At 40.3% G+C, this 22,376-nt stretch overlaps 2 protein-coding genes across 9 annotated transcripts; one reads left to right on the top strand and one right to left on the bottom strand.

Annotated features, from left to right (window-relative positions):
- Window positions 1-31: 31 nt before the first annotated feature.
- Window positions 32-6,623, bottom strand: LOC137198688 (zinc finger and BTB domain-containing protein 12-like). Its single transcript, XM_067612575.1, has 5 exons — window positions 6,336-6,623; window positions 4,647-4,855; window positions 4,336-4,530; window positions 3,919-4,131; window positions 32-3,319 (listed from the first exon to the last, which is right to left on the bottom strand). Exons 2-5 carry the CDS (start codon window positions 4,848-4,850, stop codon window positions 2,198-2,200), a joined length of 1,734 nt encoding a protein of 577 aa, XP_067468676.1. The 5' UTR covers window positions 4,851-4,855; window positions 6,336-6,623; the 3' UTR covers window positions 32-2,197.
- Window positions 6,624-7,261: 638 nt separating this feature from the next.
- Window positions 7,262-21,371, top strand: ehmt2 (euchromatic histone-lysine N-methyltransferase 2). 8 transcript variants are annotated; one of them, XM_067612570.1, is made up of 29 exons: window positions 7,314-7,357; window positions 9,020-9,060; window positions 9,257-9,323; window positions 9,433-9,597; window positions 9,743-10,032; window positions 10,160-10,238; window positions 10,377-10,459; window positions 10,617-10,748; window positions 10,905-10,976; window positions 11,974-12,094; window positions 13,117-13,203; window positions 14,351-14,487; window positions 14,917-15,060; window positions 15,197-15,519; window positions 15,615-15,842; window positions 16,191-16,273; window positions 16,612-16,718; window positions 16,844-16,966; window positions 17,065-17,166; window positions 17,433-17,537; window positions 17,890-18,044; window positions 18,226-18,393; window positions 18,517-18,661; window positions 18,813-18,890; window positions 19,134-19,249; window positions 19,579-19,665; window positions 19,756-19,834; window positions 20,216-20,391; window positions 20,589-21,371. In XM_067612570.1, the coding sequence occupies exons 4-29, from the start codon at window positions 9,480-9,482 to the stop codon at window positions 20,767-20,769; spliced, it is 3,519 nt and encodes a 1,172-aa protein (XP_067468671.1). In that variant the 5' UTR covers window positions 7,314-7,357; window positions 9,020-9,060; window positions 9,257-9,323; window positions 9,433-9,479; the 3' UTR covers window positions 20,770-21,371. The 8 variants fall into 8 exon arrangements, 7 of the variants coding, with proteins under 7 accessions (XP_067468672.1, XP_067468669.1, XP_067468670.1 ...); XM_067612568.1 differs by lacking the exon at window positions 9,020-9,060 and having other exon boundaries at window positions 7,264-7,357; window positions 13,120-13,203; XM_067612569.1 differs by lacking the exon at window positions 9,020-9,060 and having other exon boundaries at window positions 7,264-7,357; window positions 17,068-17,166.
- The last annotated feature ends 1,005 nt before the right edge of the window (window positions 21,372-22,376 follow it).

The following is a 22,376-nucleotide window of genomic DNA, read 5'->3' as shown; positions in this document are numbered from 1 at the left end:
AAAGTCTCAATGATAGGGTAGAGCGGGTGGGTAGAGTTGTTTACAGACTTTTATTGATCAATGTTTACTGATTATGCATTCGTTAATCAGGTAAATATGTATCCCTGTTGTAATATCCCCAGACTTGCGTCACAAGAAATGTAAATATTCTAAAAATATAATTTCCCCCTGACGTGACCCTCTTCCACCAGGATTGATGTTTGTGAGCCTTTAATCTACACCAAACACAAGACTTTTGCCAGGATTTTAGAAATACTGAAATCATGGATCCAAATTCCCTCAGTATGGTGAAGAAATGCTTGATTAGACACCAATGAAGGTTGAATTTATTAAAATGTGCCATTTTTTTAATATGGGCTTTGTCATTAGCTTTATTTTTTTTCCTTAAAAATATCAAAATCAGCCTAAAAAAACTGCCATATGTAACTGTAAAATGTCAAATTCCCAATTCTAGAAACAATACAGTGTCCTAAATGTTAGCTTATCACGATCATATCCTGGTTATATTCTACTGGCTGGGACGGACCTGGAGAACCTTGAACTACAAAGAGAGCCTTGATGGAGCGACAGGTTTGTGGGATGTGTGTATATATTAGGGCTGAGCAATATATTGATATTATATCGATATCGTACTATGAGACTAGATATCTTAGATTTTGGATATTGTAACATTGTGATATGTTGTCTTTTCCTGGTTTTAAAGGTTTCGTTACAGTAAAGTGATGTAATTTTATGAACTTAGCAGACTGTTCTAGCTGTTCTATTATCTACCTTTACACTCTTAGCCATCATGTCTACATTACTGATGATTATTGATCAAAAATCTCATTGTGTAAATATCAAGTATCAAATATATCATAATACCAAGGTATCTCTACAATAGTATTGCAATATTGATATGGTGGTATTTGGTCAAAAATATCATTGATTTTGTCCATATGGCCCAGCCCTAGTATACATGTATTTATATACAGTATGTAGTATTAGGAAAAAAATGAATGACCTGAGACCAGTCACAGATCACACAGATGTCAGGTGATATACAGCATAACCCATTTAAAAAAAAAAAATCACTTTCAAATTTTATTTTCTGCACAATGCTTTGCAACAGAGGAACAAGTCATATCCTCATGTTTTATCAACTTTTAACAAAATCTTGTTCTGTGGTGTATTTAAGGCCACGTACACCCACACAGTTATTGTTCATTATTCTGGCTGATAAAAACCTCTTTGTCTTATGTTGCAATTTGCTGGGAATAATGTGATATCAAGAAACTATGATCTGATATCTATGTGCTCATAACAATGTTGGCAGTGTATTTTTCTTCTTGTCCTGACGGGTTCAAACACAACCAACAGGAGAGTGAGGCAGCTGTCAATCAAGCAGTCTGTGTTCACACCCACACAGATCTGTGAAGAGGTCGTAACAAGTGATATACTATAAGTGAAAACACTTGTGTGGGTGGACGGCAGGTGTGAAGGAGCTATAAATTGCATTCAACCATGTCAGGAAATGATACATTTGATTCATGTTTACATTAATGTTACAGAGAAGACACTTTGTAATTATTATATTTACACTCATTTACAACTGTTTTTCCATCTTTTCATTGAACGCTGACCTGTTGTCGTACACAACAAGTACAACGTATGTTTTTAAGTTTGAGATTACAGTTCAGAGTAAAAACTATTCTAAGAAACATAAAAGTCAAAAGGCTTTTTTTTCCACGGAAGACATTTTGACATGTCACAAGAGGAAAAACACACGTGTAAATAGAAAATGAATGACGGCTGAATTCCATTTAGCTGCTCTAGTTTCAGGATCCTGGCATTGAGTGTGTTTGGCTCACTGTCACGACTTTCTGGGAATAGAACAAAGCTATCGTTCACATTATTGTAACACCTGTACTTTTCCGACTATGACAAGTCAAAATGTGTGAGCTGTGGAAAAAGGCCTATCGTCTCAGTGTAAGAAGTTGTGCAGTCTCGGTCACTTTTACTCACATATGTCACTCAGTATGCATCTTTTAATGCAAATTTGAAAAAAAACATTTCACGTGAAAGGGCTGTTATTTTCACAGTCTGAGATTTTAAAAAGGCCTCTTAGTCATTTCTTGCACCAACCCGTGCTCATGCAGTGAGCCGTAGAGCCGGGTTTCCAGATGTTAAGACATCTTATTGTCTTTAATGCTTTGGCTTAAGACACTTGTTCAGTAACTGGACATTCTTGCTCTTCCTCTCGTATTCTTCCCGCTGCCCTCTCCCTCTCCTCCTGCTCGTGTAGGGAATTCTGCCCCGTGGTTTTTCCGTGCTGCTCCTTCAAGTGGCGTCGTAAGGCGGGCTTGTGGGCAAAGCGGGCGTGGCAGTACGCGCAGCGGTGAGGGCGCTCGCCGCTGTGGAGGTTCATGTGGTCTATCAGTGTGGATTTCTGGGTGAAAGTCTTGTAGCAAAGGGGGCACTGGTGGGTTTTACCGCCACCCCGGTGCACGGCCATGTGTCGGTTGAGGTTGGCGGAGTGGTGGAAGTGCTTGCCGCAGTAGGGGCAAGCGTACAGTAGGTGAGTGGAGCGGGAGTGGATGGCTAGGGAGTGGGCCGAGGGGAACGTCATGCCGCAGTCCTCGCAGATGACGGGCCCGGCTACGCTTGAAGTGGACCCCACCACCGCGACAGACTCGTCCCCTCCCTCGTTCGTTCCAACAGTCAACGCAGAGCTCCCTTCACCAGCGCCGCAACTAGACTCCTCCAGGGCAAACTGGCTCAAACCGTTGGCAGTCAGTGGTGAGACCTTTTCTCCCTGAGCGTCGTCCATGCTTACGTCCAGCCGTGGGAATTCGACTGACATGTAACTTCCTGTCTTAAGCCCTTCTTGGCTGTAGTCCAGCCCGAAGCCCCCTCCCATTCCTGTAGTCGCAAGATACCACAAATCCTGTTGATGAGCCGCGCCTGGAGGTCTTTTCTCCTGAGACGACACCCACCTTCTCCTCCTCAATCCCCTCGCCCTGCCTCTTACACTGCCCCAGAAAATTTTATTGTCAGGCTGCCTGCGTCTGAAAGTGCGCAGTCCCTCCGCTAAAAGCTCCTCCCTCGAGAGGCTGCCAGTACCAAGATCTCCTTCTGTTGGGTTCAAGTCATATTCACCGCCCTCTCCTCCGATCACGACACCTTCTGTTTTTGGGTAGGAAGAATCTTGAGGGCCGTCAGAGGGAGCTCCCGTCTCCTCCTCCCTGTTTCTGTTCATCTGCTCTTCTCCGGAGATGTACACTCTGAACACGTCATAGTCCTCTGGTCTGACCTCTTCCTCCTCGTCTGATCCATGAACCTGGAACAGAATTGAAGACTGAGTGAAGTGTCAAAGTGGAAACATCAGGAAACAGTGAAAAAAACTAATCAAAATTCCCTAGGAAGGACGAGAAGCTAATCAAAATTCCCTAGGAAGGTTTGTCTTTTTATTAAAAACTTCAAATCCATCTATTTCAGGACTAAAAGTGCTTTATTATCTCTGTTCTGTGTCGATCCTGTGTTCTCTGTTATCTTCTTGTTATCTTCTTTACCTTTTCATCCTGTTACCCTGTCCTCTGTAAGACTTTGATCACACATCACACTCAACTGCCATCTGCTGGGACCATTTACGACTGTATAAAAGTAAAAAGCATGAAGGAGAGACCCCTTGCTCCCTCCTTTGTGGCTAGACATCATGCAGCATTCAGCAGTCCTTTGATTGTTTTTTTTTTACTTTAAATAAATCCTAATTGTAGTAAACAAAAAAGTTTATCTAAGTCACCAATGACCACACAAAAACTGGTTAAAAAGGACACTCCACCAAAAATCTTTTACGGATCAGTGTACTACATCAATACTGTAGATTTCAATGTAGATTAAAAAAAAGGTACCCTGGTTTCAGGTTTCTTTTTAACACACCTTAATACACGGCTCATCTAGCAAAGGACTGTCACCGTGGTGTTGGCTGCTGCCCTGGGCGGACATATTGTCGTTGGTCTCCTCCACTGAGCGTACCACGGGACTGTGTGGGTGCATAGGGGAAGGTCGGCTGTTGGGAGGCGACGCGGATGCAACAGAGTGAATGCTGCCACCGACAATCAGCGGTTGAGGCTGACTCTCCTCTGTAGTTATCTGGAGGAAGAAACGGGGTAAACAGGTGATGAGGCGTCTCAAAACTTATGAAAATTGAACTCAACATGTAAAGAAAAAGAGGTACAAGCAAAATGAAGAGATAAACATGGACAAGCACATACCTAATGTTAGGCTGAAACTGGAATAAATATAAAATTATTTTGACCAAACGCAGTCTAAAAATGATTATTTTGGAAGACTGACCTTCGGTGGAGTGGGGTTCTTTAGCTGCACATATTTCTTTAGAGCTCCTCTGCAGCGCTCTACGATATGCTCCATCTGAAGGTAACTGGCTGCGGTCAGGTAGTTGACAATCTCCTCTGGCTTGAATTGCAGCACACCAGTGTAGCAGGACTGGAGCAGGTCACACACCACCGTGGAGCTGTACAGCATCGACACCTGGATATAAATGTAGAGCAAGAACACGGACAAGAACAGTTTTTTTACTCGGCGTCAGAGAGTAAAAAGGGAGGTTCGATGACAGTGTGACATTGTGTGTGTTGTCATCTTCCTACGTGAAGCTTTGGGGACGGGTTGAGGAGGAATTGGTCCCTCAGGAAGGGCGAGCAGGCAGCCAGCACCACCTTGTGTCCCCTGAATGTCTGGTTGTTGCTGGCCACAATGGTGACGTCACAGAAGTGCTGGCGGGACCTCAGTGAATTCATGTGCTTCAGGGTCGTGTCCCCATGGCCCGGTAAACGGAAACACAGCATCTCCATCTTGTCTGAAGAGATATGGAAATACATTTAAGAGCTTGTAGGGATGAATTTCAGGAATCAAGTATTACAAATAAGTAAATGAGGTGGTCTTTCAATTAGAAGCTCAAAAGGCAAAATGGTTTAAGACTAATAGATAAAAGTTGCTCAGACTGTGTGTTCACTATCTGATACAATATACCTGCCTGATCTCAAACACACACAGACATCTAAGGAAGTTTATGCTCCTGTGTAACCTGACATGAACTCATGATTGCACTGTAGCAGAACGAGGAATGCAGCCAGGCAGTGTTTACGCTTGGTTGGTTAGAGACTAGTCAGGTGCTGGGGACATGAGGCATGACGCAGTTTTATTTCCTTTATGAAACTTTGTTTTAGAGGGTCCATTTTTGTAAGATGTATCCGAGTTTCTTGCATCTATACAGTAAGCCAACAGGTTGGCAAGGATCTGATTGTGAGCCGTTGTCTTGGCTGCACATCTCATCCAGTTCCAAGTGCAAAAATCACACGTCAACATTCTCCAATACACTATTTTTTTAATTTATTGTTATATTTGAGTTAGTTCATTTAGTTACTGTATATATTTTAGCCTTTAAATGTATTTGTTTCTTTGACCTTCCTCACTGCTTTAGTATTTTGATTTATGTCAAGTGGCTGCTGTAACACTTTAATCTCCCTTTGGGATTAACAAAGTATCCATCTATCTATCTATCATGTTGGGCCTAAAGATACAACAAGTGTGGGATATGTGTTACTGTTATAAGATCAAATAAAATAGCTGCCAACTCATTTTCCTGTCTATCCAATGATTGATTGGTCATTTCAGCTCTACATTAAATTTAACATTATCATATATGATTAAATACCTCCAGAATGACAATGTAGATATGAATAAATGCTGATTTCCCACTATAGATATATAATCTTAACTTCTTGCTATGGGTTAAGTGATGCGGTGTCTCACAAAAATCCTCATTAACGTGGATATAATGGCCAAACAGCAAGGACCATTTATTGGTTTTTTTAAATTCAGACAAAATAGTAATATAATATATTAAGATTGAATCACTTGTGATGTAGCTTTGACATCAGGAAAATACAATTTTAGCCGTATCACGAATCTATTAATTACTATGGAGTATGTTGTGGTTATATTATCCAATACACCAGATGTTATCACACATCACGCTATCGATTACTTTTACTAAATCTCCAGCTTTTAACTGTTGGACGTTGGAAAGTTAACATGTGGGCTCGTTAGGAGCTACAAATACAAAGTGACACTGAATGTATTTTATTAGGACTCTTTAATAAAATGAGAATAACATGTTTATTGTTGTGTTTTGCTCCTGGCCTAAGCTAACCCACTTGTCTGAACGGTAGTTAGCTAGCGTTAGCTGCTGGTTAGCTTGCTGGCAGCTGGCAGTGACCAGCCGCAGAAACAAACAAAAGCTCTCCGGTTATGGTAAAAACTTTGCCATCACTCACCTTCCCTTTTTTACTCTCCTTTCGTTTGGGTGTTTTTTTTTTCTTTTAAATCTGGGTTTGTGTCAACACGACAAACGTTGGTGAGTTGGCCCCAGGCAGCATTTGCTCCTCTCCGCTGCCACTGGCTAAAACCTCGATTTCTGTTTACTTTTAGAGGAAGCACATCTCGTGACAACAAATATAAACCGCTAACCGTTTTGTCTTCCGCGACCAAACTGACCTCGAATCGGTTTAAGTGGGAAGTTTCTCCAGACGGTCTGCAGCCAATCAGAGCACGCACGCTGACTTCTGATCAGTTTTGAAAAATCAATGGACTCGCGTATCTTTATTATCAACAGCCGTATTAATGAACATTTTATACTATTATTTTTGGAAACATGTACTGTTTGGAATACTAGAATATGACCAAACAGAATTATCAGCTATGTATGTATTTGTATTTATATTATAGATTTTTATTGAACCTACCCAGCGTAACAGCGTCTATGTTATTTGTTAGATTTTTTTTTTAAACTAAATATAAATGTCTTTGCGTGTTTTGAAAGCTGAACCAAGGCAAATTCCTTGTATTTCTATACATGGCAAATAAATGATCTTTGAATCCTTGTATCCTATAGAACAAATGTTTTTAATTTCCTATTCATAAAGGCGAATTTACAGGTAAAAAGCTGAACTTCTTGGTTTTTTTGTTATTTGTTGTTTTGTTTGTTTGTTTTTTACAAAGAGTGCATTGATTCAATTCGATTGTCCGCTAATTCAAAGGCTGCAAAAACGATGAATACCTTTCTTATGTTTAAAATCTTTGTATGTAACTCCCCTTAGCTTTTTTTTTTAACTTTTCTTCTGCAAACCGCAAGATGAATATTTTTCGATATTTTCTATATATGATCGTTTTGTGGAAGAATATAAAAAAATAAATAAAAATCAAGGTGGTAGGCGGGGCTCGGGCGGTGACGCGGCACGTTCATATTACGTCGACGTTCATTGGGGGAAACATGTCGGCATCTGAGACAACGACAAAGGTAACAAACCATAACACATAATAGCATCGTAATGAGATGTATGATTGTTTAACCACTTTTAAACACATTAGCTTGAACAGCAAAAACAAAAGCACGATAGCTGCAGTCTGCCACGTTACAAATAAGTCTCATTTGTCGATTATAGGACTAGTTTGCTTGCAAGATGTGCTAAACTGCTAGCAACGGTAACGGTTAGCTTGTCTTAACTGCAGGACTGCTCCAATATTGTTGCCGTTTTTAGCTGATATTCTCGACTCCTTGATAGTTTAGTTTGTTTTATAACCATCGTCTTGTATTACTTTCATCACATTAAGAGGCTTTTTCATGTTATTTACTCACTCATGTCGTTTTCAAAGCTAACATATTGAGACAACACTGTAACGTTACACTATGAAAAAGAGACGTTAGGGTTACACTGTAAGAAGTCTCGCCTTGCGATCCCCTTTTATTTTACGGACTATTGTTGGAGGAAGGGTCTTGCTTTCATTTGTAAAAGCATGAATGGGTTGATTGACTGATGGCGGTATCTGACGTAAGCTCAGAGAAGGCCAGCCATTGGTTGAGCGGTTTATTTTGGCGAGGAAAAGGTGGGACTTGGATGTATAGATGCACAGATGTTTTGGCTGCATAAACGAATTAATAACAGTTATCATAAGATTTCACGCTTAATTGACGTCTCATGATAGAAATGATTATGATATGTGTGGCACTGGGCTATAATTGCACCCAAAACTAAAAATCTGGAGCCACTAGATTAGAATTAACCTTGTTGCCCCTGGGAAATATGTTTTCACTGGCATTGTGTTCTCGGTTATTGTTTGTCAATTACAATAGAGAGTGCAAAATGTAATGTACAACCCGATGGCTCCCTTGTAGAAGGGAGTACACAACAGCTGTGGTTTGAGATTTAAAAAAAGAGATCACAAACAAGAGTTATATATCTGTTGTAATCCTGTTATATTTTATAAAATGGCGCATCACTACTTGACAAGACAGTGATAAAAGAGAAGTTGAGACAGAATCTCACTTCCTATTATACTGTGACAAATATAAGGATTTTAGAGAGGTTTTCTTGGAAAAAAATAATCATATATATCCTGAGTTTATCCACCTCCCTGATCTTCAGAAACTGTCCTATCTATGTGGGGAGAAAAGTCAATGTGCAGTAATAGCTGCAAAATATGTTAAATCTTGTCATAATCTGAGAGAAACGAGCTCTGTAGTACATGTTTCTGTGTGATTACATCTGTAAAAATGTCTTTTGTTGTATTGTATTTAAGATGATTGTTGATATTTGCATATTATTGTATAATTATTAATAATCTATCAAAGTTTATAATTTCTGTACTGCTTTGGCAATATAGGTTTCTGATCTGTCATGCCAATAAAACTTATTTGAATTTGAATTTGAATTTGATAAGAAAACAGTTTATTATGCAGTATATTTCCTACCTGGTGTAACACTAACATGAAGATGCTTCCAGACCAGGGGGAGCATAAGCTTAGGTGATTAACATGAGTACACAACATGGTTCACCTCTGAAATGGCATCTTTTGATAGGTATCCTTTATAAATCTTAACAGGACTATAACCAAGTTGATTGAATTTAAACTGAGTGCTAAGTTTCCTATTATACTTTTGCATGTCCTCTGATCCTGAAGTTTGTGTGCTGAAGTTTCTCCAAGCAGCTACTGTATGTACAGTACGTAACTTATCACACAACTGCAACAACAGCCAAAGCATCTCTGCTTTGAACTGTCTTTTTTAAATTCTGATCGTGTTCTTGCAATCATGTGGACTCTGCTGAATACATACATGTATCTTCAATAATCTGCAACCCTGAACATCAGTTGCTTCTTCATTGGATGGATAAACATTTATTGTTTGTTGTCTCTCAGGAGCCTCCTGAAGGAAGTGACTCAACACCAGCAGAGTCGTTAGCTGGGCCAAGTCAAGTAAACGAAGGTATGTCTACAGCTTGTTGATGCGGCTGATGCACGAGGCGGATATATGTTTGAAATCTATGCATGAAAACAAACTCATGGAGGACTTAATTTCTTTCTTTATTCCTCAGATAATGCAGCCTTCACCACAACTGCTGTAGCCAAAAAGACAGAGCCAATGGGTGGTATGCCATCAATGTTGTCATCTCAGCAGCCTGTGAAGGACGTTTCCAGAGTGGAAGAGGAGGGGGAGAAATGGTCGCCCGCCTCCTCACCAACAAATAAACCTGCTGCAGGTGAGATTACTGTTTGTTTTCCATTTCCTCAGTGACTCTGAAAGCAGTAGCTTCCTGAAACTGACTGTCTTCCTAATTTAATGATAACCTTTTAACAGAGTTTTTATTTTAATCTTCAATAATCGAAAATACCTCCCTCATACAGGACACGCAGCAAAGTCCCTTCCATCGATGTCCTCCTCTTCGTTGTCCTCCTCTCCCTCTACGTCTTCAACGTTGTCCCCTGGCCGAGCGAAGATGAGTGTTTCTGGGCCTGGTAGTAGTAAATCCGTCCTACCACCCGCCCCTCCCTCCTCATCCTCATCCTCCTCCTCGTCTTCTTCCTCTTCTTCCTCTTCTTCCTCTGCCACAGCTTCCTCTTCTCCCTCTGTCTCCCCTGCTCCACCCAAGATCCACCGGGCCCGCAAGACCATGAACAGGCCTCCACCGATGCAGGTGAGCGTCCTGTTTATCTATATTTGCTTTCGTCTTGATTTTTGTATCTGCAGCGGGGATCTGTCTTTACTTTGTTGCAACCTTTTTATGATCGTTTTAACCATTTTTGACTATTTTTGTTGCACAGATGAGCCACGTCGATACACCTGTTGCACCCGTGACTCCTTCAGGATCATCAGCCTCACTTTCCTGTGACACTGAAAGCGGTTAGTGGCTGCATTATACTCACTGCGCTTTATCTGTGTGAAATAATCAAACGGTCATGGATAGAAATGAGTTCGAGAGCTCACTGTGTTATAGTTTGAGTTGCTTTGTCATTGTGAAAGTGTGTCATTTCTCTACAGTTGCAAAAAAGAGAAAACTGGGCCATTTATCGGACAGCGCGCCTGAGAAATCTGAGAACGTTCCAGACAACGCTCAAGTTGTGGTAAGAGGAAGAACAGCGCAACAGAATGCATGTCATTGTCTTGGCTGGAATATGATTTATACCCAGAAATACATGTAATTAGATTACTTGGGTATTTGTTGGGAACATTGCCTGTTCTTACTGTCAACTCACATTTCTGATTTCCTTTAAAATTTAGGAAGAAACGTTATTCCATAAAAAAGTGGAGCCTGTTACCAAGCCAGCAGCGGTAAAGAGCAGCAACTCGGAGGAAGAAGCAGCAGTCGAGAAAATAGAGATTTCCAGTCCGTCCGTGCAAGATTCAGACAAGGTGTGAGGCTTTGACTTGGTATTGTCTGTTAGAAGTGATCACACGTTGCCAAAAAAATGGTTTAACACTTGTAGCATATTTATGTGCTGCAGGATTTTTATATAAAACAGAATATTTCTTCTTTTAAAATTTGTAAACCTTTTGTTTGCCTGATAGATTGAAGATGCTGAGGGAGAAGCAAGGCAGTGTGGTAAAGACATAGAGGGGTCAGTGAACATGTCAGATCATGTGAGTGATTCTATCTATTTTATTAACTTGATAATAACTTTCTAATCTAGTTCCCTAACTTCTAACTTTCTCCTAAACTCTTCACGCACTTTCTACACCTCCTTGATCTCAAACTAGTCAACTAGCCTGGCAAACACCTGCTTACAGTTTGTGTATCATCCTGTGCTTGCTTGAAAATACAGGTGTCATAGATGATTAATAGTTCTTTCTTTCACTCAGACACCAATGCAAACTATATCTGATTAGTATGCCAAACTAGAAGAGTGCAGGGCTCTTGCTGGGCTGTCGTTGGTCTGCGTTTCCAGTTTTCAAAGTAGAAAAATATATAAATATTTACCTGTCCACCAAAATAAATAAATATGAGGGGAAAAAATGGGCCATGCAGTTTGAAAATGATGCTTCCCTTTAGACATAGAACACCAAAAATAGTGAACTGCGCAGTTCAGGAGTGTCAAGTAATGTCATCATCTAAATATTTAGCATAGTTTTGTCATTTGTCCATCATGTATTTGGTTGCACTCAATCAAATTCTGATGGATGTTTTCCAGACTCAGACTTGCATAACACAAACTGATATTGTAAGATGTAGTCTCTGATTTCATTGCTACTAGCTAGCAATAGCTAAAGATATGCACAGTTTTAATGGTCATTTAATGAGTGGTGTCTCAGTTTCTCTACATGATGTTTAAAAACCAGATGAGGTTTTGCTAAAATACTGAACACAGTGCACACTGTGAAAGTCTTATCAAAGGGAAAAATGCATTTGGTAGCCTGTAGTGATTTGCCAGTTAATTTAACTTTAAATTTAAGTCCAATGACCTCAAAACTGCAACTACGCAGCCTTTCTTTCTTTCTTTCGTGTGAAATAGAATTGTGCATTACTCTTGAAACTCTTTATTTGTTGACTGAATCAACTTAATAAATAACCGAACTCCGTTTGTTCCACCCTTTTATGCACGTAACAGTTTTAAATTCAGACAGAATTTCTTTCTTGCAGAGTTCGGAGTCTGAAACACAGAAAGCCGTCCAGAGTAGGAATAAAAGCGAAGAGTTTCCATGGCCGCAGTCGGACCAGGACAAAGAGAGAATTGCTGCTGACGTGGTGGAGACTGTGGGAGGTGAGAGACTTGAACCTAATCTACTCTGATTTCCTAAAACTACACCGCAAATCTCTTTTAATGTAAACATGAACATAAATCACTACAAATTGATCTAAACTAAATGCAATTTAAAGTAAACTACATCACCCCCTTCATTCTGTGGTGCAGCCAACTGTTTTAACAAGTCACATAATAAGCTTAATGAAGATCACCTGTGTGTAATTAAAGGCTTAAAGCCACTGTCAAACCACTGCTCAGCCAATTTCCTGCCAAAAACTACACCATGAAACATTCCAAACAAATCCGTGACAAGATTATTGAAAGGTATCAATCAGGAGAAGGATACAAGAGGATTTCCAAGGCGCTGAATATCTCTCGTAGTACAGTAAGGACAGTGATCAAGAAATGGAAAGAGTATGGCACTACTGTAAACGTACCAAGAGCAAGGTGTCCTAAAAAACCAGGCGTCTGTGCAAGACGAGCACTCATGAGGGAGACGGACACGATGTCTATGAGAAACCAGGAGGGACCTCATTGTTGGAGAATCGAGAATTTGTGGAAGGACTGGAAAGTTGTTGCTCGCTCACGGTCTCCGTGCAGCCTGACGGAGCTTGAGCATGTTTGCCAAGAAGAAATGCGACAAAACGCAGCATCGAGATGTGCAAAGCTGGTACAGACCAGTCCGCTTAGATTCAAGGCTGTAATTGCCACCAAAGGTATCTCAACTAAATATTGATTCGAGGGGTTGAATGTTGATGCAATTAATTATTTTGTGTTTTTTAGTCATTATTATTAGTCATTTATTTAGATGACTTTGCAGAGATCAGTTTTCACTTTGACTTTCAAGTATTTTTTTTGGTTAATCAGCATCAAAAAGCTTAATTATCCATGACTGTTGTAAAATATTAAGACAGAAAAAGGTACACATGACTTTTTAAAGGCATTGTATGTAAGTGTTTGTCCCTCAGTGAATTGCATTATTTTCCAACATGCTTTTATAATAGTCAGTGCTTATAGTTTGTCATTTGTTCCTCCCTCAGCAGGAAGGCCCACTGAGTACACAGAGGTTCCTCTGGGTGCTCTGGACATTGCTGCTGCTGACAGTTTAACACTCTCACCTCACCATGGTAGGTTTATGGTAGATATACAGTATGTAATCTGTAATCACTATAATCTGAACTGCTGGAAAATCGTAAGGTTAACTGTCCATTCCTGTTTTTTTTCTCCTTAATCATGGTAACATAAAACAAAGCTCAAGATAGAGGATTTGGGACAATGAAAAAAGAGGAATAACTGCTGCTAGGAAATTGCTGGCTGGGTGGTTGCAGAACTGAAACAACAGAAAATTAATCTGCAACACTAAAATTGATTTTCTTACAAAATGCCCCGAATCCCCTGGTTTCAGAGGATTTTGTGGTTTATCTTTGAGTTTTGGACTGATGGTTGGATTTTAATTTGAAGACACCACGTGAGGCTCTTGGAAATTATAATGGACATTTTTTCATTTATTTGATTTTATTTTCTTTCATTTGTCTGACGTTGACAAAACAATTAATTGATTAATAGAGAAAATAATTGGCAGAATAACCAGTGATGAACATCGTTGTTATTTGTGGCCCTAATGTAATCCATTCAGATCCCTCTGTTTGTGGATTTATAAGGACATTAGGATGATAACTCTGATTTAAATCTGAGTAATCTGATTATTTTCTTCATTATTTGATTAATAGTTTGTTCCAAAAAATGTCAATCAACAATTAAGACTTTTTGTCAAGATTATTAGAATAAGGTTATTTTTATTATTGATTAATCTGCCGATAATTTTCTCAATTAATCGCTTGTTTTGTCTATAAAATGTCAGAAAATTGTGAAAAATGTCTGTTTTATAATTTCAAAAAGCCCATGATGACGTCCTCAGATGTTTGGTTTTGTCTGATCAACAGTTAACTGAATTTCTTTGGATTTTTGACAGAAAAGCAAATCATCCCATTTAAGAAGCTGCAACCAGGAAATGTCTGGTATTTTTGGTTAATAAATGACTAAAACAATTATATAATATAAAATTGCTTAAACGATCAATCAGTTATGGAAACAAGTTGCAGATACATTTTCTGTCAGCTGATAATTTCAGCTCTAATATAAATAATACACACATTCAGGGTTGTTGAACTTCTAAAAATGTTTTTTCTTCTATCTCCCTCAATGTTAAATTGTCTACAGTCTTTTAGACAAAACTAATTTCATAAACAATCAAATGTTCCTCCTCCTCTGCAGAAGGAAGTGATGCAGGGGACACCGAGCGGCTGGAGGAGCTTCCTCTGTGCAGCTGCAGGATGGAGGCTCCTCGTGTCGACAGCACCAGCCACCACGTCAGCAGACAGTGTATGGCCACTGAGAGCGTCAATGGAGAGGTTTGTGTTCATGTTGTCTCTGGTGATAAATATGTGTCTATATGTATCTACACCATACACAAGATCATTTGAATTAAGTCCCATCAGGTGAAATATTAGGTATTCAAAGTGGTGGAGATTTTGCTTTGTACTGTGAATAAAATATGACCGTGTGGCGTCAATAGAATCGCTGATCAAAAGTAGGATTCAAGATCAAGGTTTACTTTGATCTTTTGAAAAACACAAACCTTCTTCTCAGCCCAAAAATCAAATTATACATCAGTGTTATCAGCACACGATATGCAATATTGGCATACCTCATCATGTTTACGATGGCTTTAGTAGCAGAAAACAAGTGTGATCGGTACGTTTTCTGCCAGTTTTTGATAATTCATTAAAGTCACAGATAACTTTCTAACTCTTTGTTTTCTCTCCTGCTGCGTCTGTCAGCTGAGGGCTTGTACCAATCGGACTATCAAAGGGGAGACCATGCGGCCCTCCAGTCGGGTTCCCCTCATGTTGCTTTGCGACATCCATCGATCACACATGGTCAAACACCACTGCTGCCCTGGCTGCGGATACTTCTGCATAGCGGTAAGTGTTTATATTGCCTGCTGTCATCATTAAAATATACTCAATATTGTATTTTAAATTGTACGTTGCCTCAAGGCCCCACATGTTCTGTATATTTTTCATCTAAAAGGAGTTAAGTAAGGCTTCTTCTTTTTAGGGCACGTTTCTTGAGTGCTGCCCAGACCAGCGCATCGCTCACCGTTTCCACCGGGGTTGTGTGACGGTGCTGGGTGGCGGGCGGAGCAGGGCGAACGGCGGCGGTATGCTTTTCTGTCCGCACTGCGGCGAAGATGCCTCCGAGGCTCAAGAGGTCACCATCCCCTCCTTCAGCTCCGCGACAGCCTCTGCGACCACCGTCGTCACCATGTCGGCCTCCTCTACCACCACCCCGTCTCTGCCGCCATCCGCCCCCATGGCACCCTCCCTCACAGCCTCAACAGGAGGGATGAAGGACGGGAAGATGCCCGAAAGACCTGTCAGGTAAGATTAAATTAAACTGATCCATTAAAGATCCATTAAACCGTATAAAATCCACATTTTTCCTGACCTATGCCCTTCTTCGCTGGCTTCTCCAGTGCTCGTATGCGTAGCCACGGCTTGGTAAAACTGGCGGTGGAGCAGCAGCAGCAGCAGCCTCCTGCAGCTGCAACCGTGGCCACTGTCCCCCCACCAGAAGAGGGAGTGGACAGCGTGGGGCCCTCTCTCTGTATGCCAAACGGGAAACCCATCAGCCCCAGTGCTCTCCCACCAGGACCCAGCAGGGCGGCACTACAGAAGGCCATTCTCACACAAGACACTGAGAGGTTTGATTTTTAAGATTTTAATCTTTTCAGTCATCATAAAAGGATTGAACCAACGTCTAGATTAATGAGAAGTTTACTCATACCGTATAAACATACTATATATTAAAATTTTATTTGCAAATCCAAATGACCACCCTCTTCGGAAAGCTGCTGTTGAAACGGCTTGTTGTCTGCAGCCACAGCAAAGTTGCACGTTGAAGAGATGTACTTTTAAGTAAGACAAACAAACTATTTCCTTTTTCTGTTTGTTTGAGCACTTCCAAGGGAAATTACATAGCTTCCAGTGGAAAGGAGGATCTCGGACTATGTCAGACCAAATTGGATAATTGTTGTGTTTTGATTTGTCAGGAGGAAGAAACTGAGGTTCCACCCTCGCCAGCTCTACCCTGCTGCCAAGCAAGGCGAAGTGCAGAGAGTCCTGCTCATGCTGAGTGAGTGGAAAAAAATGCTCTGATGTGCATTTTTAATTTACAACTGAGTGTATAAAAATAAAAAAACTCATGACAGCTTTATGTACAACTACTGTCATTAAAGTTGTGAACACTGAATATTCTTATTAAAAGTGTTGACCATTTGCTCACTTCTCTTGGCTTCTAATCCCAAGACTGGTGGTAAATTTGTACAGAATTGTATAGTAACGCTGTGTGTGTGTGTGTGTGTGTGTGTGTGTGTGTGTGTGTGTGTGTGTGTGTGTCTGTGTGTGTGTCTGTGTGTGTGTCTGTGTGTGTGTCTGTGTCTGTGTCTGTGTCTGTGTCTGTGTCTGTGTCAGTGGAGGGCATAGATCCCACATACCAGCCTGACTCTCAGAACAGGCGCTCTGCTCTACATGCTGCAGCTCAGAAAGGTCTGCTGGAAGTCTGCTACATGCTGGTACAGGTGAGAAATCATCTTGTTTTCTTTTCCTGTGATTTAGTAGATACGAGTTTAATGTTAATTTTGAAAAATTATGTGAACATTATGTACTTTTACATTAAGGATTATATTTGATTGTTTACCGACAGGCCGGTGCTCAAGTCGATGCCCAGGACAAAGACCTGAGGACCCCTCTGTTGGAAGCGATCATCAACAATCACATAGAGGTGGCTCGTTACCTGGTCCAGAACGGTGCCTGCGTCTATCACGTTGTGAGTGTCTGTTAGCGCCTAAAATAAAAACATGAATGTGAACTTTCAGAGGTTTGGTTGAGCTGGATTTCTTATTTGTTTATGTCCTTGTTGTTGAGGAGGAAGACGGATATACTGGTCTCCACCACGCAGCCAAGCTGGGCAGCCTGGAAATCGTCACCATGCTGATGGAGACGGGGCAGGTTGACGTAAACGCACAGGTAAAGGAAGAGCCAAAATGGGCGTGTTTTAAGGTCATCCAATAACCTTTTTGTCTGTCGTTACCGCCCGTTTTTATTATCATTGATTTCAACTTTGCATCAACCTAATAAGGATTCAACTTAAGGTTTTGTTTTTAAAGTTGAGAGCAATAAAAAAGAAAAATCTCTGCTGAAAACCGGGACACTAATTTTGAATAATTGTGTGGAAACTGATCAAACTGTATCGGTAGGAATAATTTTGATTTCTTCTTCGTGGTTCGTCACAGGACAGCGGTGGCTGGACGCCGATTATCTGGGCTGCGGAGCACAAACATGTCGACGTGATTAAAGCGCTGCTGAACAGAGGAGCTGATGTTACTATTAATGATAAGGTAAGCTTGCACACTCACAACAGGGTTAGTAGAAAGTGTTATTATCAACGTTTTTTTCTTCTTGTTTTTTGTTTGTTCCTGATAATCTGACTGAATTGAATTAAATCCTTTGTCTATTAATCGTTTTATCTTTTTGGTTTGATTTCATTTATGCTGTTAAATAAAAATGCATCACTTCCTTTGTGCCACAGGACTTCCCATACAAAATGTTAAAAGATACATAAACTGAAAATGGGTTGAATCCCAATTGTGTTTTGACAAGCAGTAACACTGATTTAAAATGGCAAAATTTTAGCATTCATGAAAATGTTTCAGGTTATTACTTTAAAGACCTCTTTTATTTTGACTCCAGGAGCTGAATGTGTGCCTCCACTGGGCAGCGTATGCAGGAAACGTGGATATAGCAGAGCTGGTGTTGAACGCCGGCTGCTCCCTCGCCTCAGTTAACATGCACGGAGACACGCCGCTCCACATCGCCGCCAGAGAAGGCTACTTGGAATGCGTTACGTGAGTCGATCACCAACTCTAGCTTCATTTAATGCAGGAATCTCAGGCATCAGTTAGGGAAAGCATGAGATTTGGCTGTTGGGGAAATTAAAGACTGTCTTATTCTGTTTCCATATACATAAAGGTGAATAAAAGGTGGAATTGTGTGGATGTGATGTTGTTTTCTGTCACTTCTCTGCAGGTTGTTCCTCTCCAGAGGTGCAGATATCGACATCATGAACAGGGAAGGAGACACGCCCCTCACCCTCGCTCGAGCCGACACGCCAGTATGGGTGGCACTGCAGATCAACAGGAAGCTGCGAAGGGGAATAACCAATCGCATGCTTCGGACGGAAAGAATCATCTGCAGGTAGGTGTTGTGACAACTGAACGGAGCGTTGTGTTCAAATCATAAACTTGTTCCTGCTTTTTTTTTTTTTTCTGATAATTAACTTCCTGTTTTTTTTTTTTTACTGCTTGTTTCCTGTTCTAGTGACGTTGCGCAGGGCTATGAGAACGTACCCATCCCCTGTGTGAATGCAGTGGATGATGAGGGCTGTCCCTCAGACTACAAATATGTTTCAGAAAACTGTGAAACTTCAGCAATGAACATAGACCGCAACATTACACACTTGCAGGTAAAATGTAACTCAGGCTCCTGCTTTTCGTAGTTTTCTCTTGACGTTATGCAAACACACAGACAAGCGCACAGCTGTTCGATCTGCCTAAAAAAATACATCTCATTCGTGTATTTTTTGTTGTTGTTGTTGTTGTTGTTGTTCTCTTCAGCACTGTAGCTGCACTGACGACTGCTCGTCTAGTAACTGTCTCTGTGGACAACTCAGCATCCGCTGCTGGTATGACAAGGTAAACAGAAATGTTGTTTTTATAAACCACATCATTAAAGTAAGATTTTATCCAGAGAAGGAACTATTTTTGGCATTATTTCACTACTTGCCAGGACTCTTCTTTAGCTTCAGACTGTCGAGTGGAATATTTAGTAGCGAGACAATCATTAAACAGAAAATTGACAAACTTCACGTGTATCCTGTATTGTTCCCCATCATCTGAATCTAATGCATTTTGTTTTTGTCATTTTTCTGTCACCAGGACCAGCGGTTGCTTCAAGAGTTCAACAAAATTGAACCCCCACTCATATTTGAATGCAACATGGCATGTTCCTGTTACCGAACATGCAAGAACAGGGTGGTACAGGCAGGCATCAAGTAATAATTAAGTATAACTCATTTAACTTAACAGCAAATTTTAACAAATTATTACAGCCTCCAGTTAAAATAAACATCAACATCTTGCTGAAGGCAACATCGTCAAGATGTTAATGATTATCAAACTGGAGTCAATCACAGATGATTAACCACATAGCAGAGAGGGAGCCATGTGTTACAAATAGCAAACAATCTATCAAAGCCCAATTTTTCAGCTCAATATCTATTCAATGTCTCGCATAAATCAAGTAACTCACTGCTTACTTTTATATTTGCTCACTTGCTGGCTACTATCTGAACCCCCACATTTTGTTCTCCTTTCCTTTTAGAGTTCGTCTTCAGCTCTACAGGACAGAGAAGATGGGCTGGGGGGTTCGAGCCCTGCAGGACATTCCCCAGGGAAGCTTCATCTGCGAGTAAGAAGGGCTTTTCTGCTGGGCACACAGTATTATATGAAAGGTCAGAGGTTAAATATCAAGTTTTATCCCTTTTTTTCCCCCACACAGATATGTGGGGGAGCTGATCTCTGATGCAGAAGCAGATGTTAGAGAAGACGACTCCTACCTCTTTGACCTGGACAATAAGGTAAACCTGTTGTTTTCTAAGAGATTACTGTGGTGGAAAATGTTGGAGGAGGAGGGTTTGGCATTTCCTGTTAACTGATAATAAATAACTAATGTAGTAAATGACTAGCCAGACCTGACACCATACAGTCGGTACACAAAATAAACCCACAACTGCTGAGCTACACACCATCCTCACAATTTTTAGCTTGTAGCAAACATTCAGGTAACACCTTCTTGGGAATGTGCAGTGGTAATTCCTGACTATCATTCTAACTATACCAAGGTATCTTAATCAATATGTTAAAAAAATGCTACATATGGAACTGTTTAATTTGAAATATCAGACACTGAACCAGTGACAGGTTTCTAACATAATGCACGCTTTGTGTTCTCTATGAAGGACGGGGAGGTGTATTGTATCGATGCCCGGTACTACGGCAACATCAGCCGCTTCATCAACCACCTTTGTGACCCCAACCTCATCCCAGTGCGGGTGTTCATGCTGCACCAGGACCTGAGATTTCCCCGCATTGCCTTCTTCAGCTCCAGGGACATCCTCAGCGGACAAGAGCTAGGGTGAGAAGTTGAGATGTTTTCAGCTGCGTTTCTTTCTGGGATTTTTCCAGCCTTTCTTGCATCATATATTTTCGTTTTATTCTTCTTATTTAGCATGTAAGGTTTTTATTTATTTGCAACATATCTAGCTGTACCTTTTTTGATTTAGAGCCGCACAAAAGATCTCGGCTTGACTTGCCTCTTCTCTCATTCATTAGGTTCGACTATGGAGACCGCTTTTGGGACATTAAGAGCAAGTATTTCACTTGTCAGTGTGGATCAGAGAAATGCAAACACTCGGCAGAGGCCATCGCTTTGGAACAGAGCAGACTGGCTCGACTAGAGGCCTGTCCAGAGGCGGGAGCTGACTGTGGGATGACCATGCTAGGGAACTCTTAAAAACACTAACCCACAGGGCCTTTTGGATTAACTTCACCTCATCAGTTTTACATGCTGACATTGGCAATGGAAAATACAACTTTTGGTTTTAATCTCAACATTCTGTTTTTTGGTGTATGGTGCTGTTGTTTTTTTTTTGTTTGTTTGTTTGTTTGGTTTTTTTTCTACTTGAAATGTCATTTTTCCTTCAAAACTGTCAGTCAATTTGCCACTTCAACATGTATCATTTCCCCTATGGTAGAGGATATGGGCCTTAACATGTTTTATAAACTGTGTGGGTATTACATATGTTTGAAGAAAACAAGAGATCTTGTTTGTATGCATACAGTATGTTTACTGTATATCACTATGTACTTTGCCTTGACATATGAAGGTTGTGCATTAGCAGTGTGCCATCATACACCTGTGTTTTTCTTTTGTGCCAAGAAACGCAATGCATTTTCGACACAGAACAGTACAGTAATGGGCCAACCTCTAGCTCATACTGGACTCAATAAGGACCTGAGGAATAGCATTGTTTTTGTTTATGTTCACTTTATTTTCTTTATTTTTATACATATTGTTTTGTCATGTTTAGTGTAATAAATTAGCTCATGAGTTGATGACTCTCGTTGGGCTCTTGCCCAGGTGTGTTTTTCTAAATCTATAATGTGATGGGATAAGCAGATCTTGTTTTTCAAGAGACCTGGTTGTTTTGTGTGTGTGTGTGTATGTTCGTATGTGCACAATTTTCAGATTGTCACCTTTTGTAAGAGATATGACTTGTGGTGGATTTAGAAGTGTTGCCTGCTGCTATTACAGTATGATCAGCAGGGGGCATGTATCTGCAGGCCACAGTGCAAAGCAAGAGGAGAGATGCTGAGCTGCACTGAGCACCGGCAGAGAACAAAAGGAAATGAAGATATCTCACTCTGCCAATGTTTTTGTAGGTTTTGTCTTCCTGGTTGGTCGTGACAAGGTGAGACAAGGAAGTACATACAACAATAAATACAGATTTACATATTCAACAACAGGCCTATAAGGAAACGCGAACAAAAACAAATAAGAGGCGATTATAAAAGCGAAGAGACAAAGACAACGAAACAGAAAACAAAAGTTGAAGTGGAAATAAAATACAAGGAAATGCAAAGTTAACAAATGTAAAATGTAATGAACATTTCAAATACAATTGTATATTGGAAGTAGTAGCGGAGGTGATGTATTTAATAAGGATTATGAAGGAAGTAAGGTGCTTTTTTTTATTGTCAGGGAGGGGATGTTTTCTTCAAGCATTAAAGTAAAATATTAACATAGTCACCATTCATGTTTCTTATTAGAAGATAAGAGATAATATTTTGTGCCATTTTATAGTCAAGTCTTGCATGTGTATTTGCAATTAACTATAAAACATATACAGATTATTTTGTCTGAAAAAAACAAAGTTCTGATACACAAATCTGTTTTCAATTTTTGGACTTTTTCTCTAATCTTTGATTTTTGTTGAATTATTGGATCATTTGAACAGTTATTGAAATGAAACCATGTGAGAAGTTTAGACAGAAAAATCACTATGTGGTGGAACTCAGCCATCTGAAATGTGACGTCAACAATGTGTTGTATTTTAAAAG

The sequence above is a fragment of the Thunnus thynnus genome, chromosome 15 (genome assembly GCF_963924715.1).
Source record: "Thunnus thynnus chromosome 15, fThuThy2.1, whole genome shotgun sequence".
NCBI lineage: Eukaryota > Metazoa > Chordata > Actinopteri > Scombriformes > Scombridae > Thunnus > Thunnus thynnus.
The sequence above is the reverse complement of the archived record's forward strand: the minus strand, read 5'-3'. Positions and strand labels throughout refer to the sequence as shown.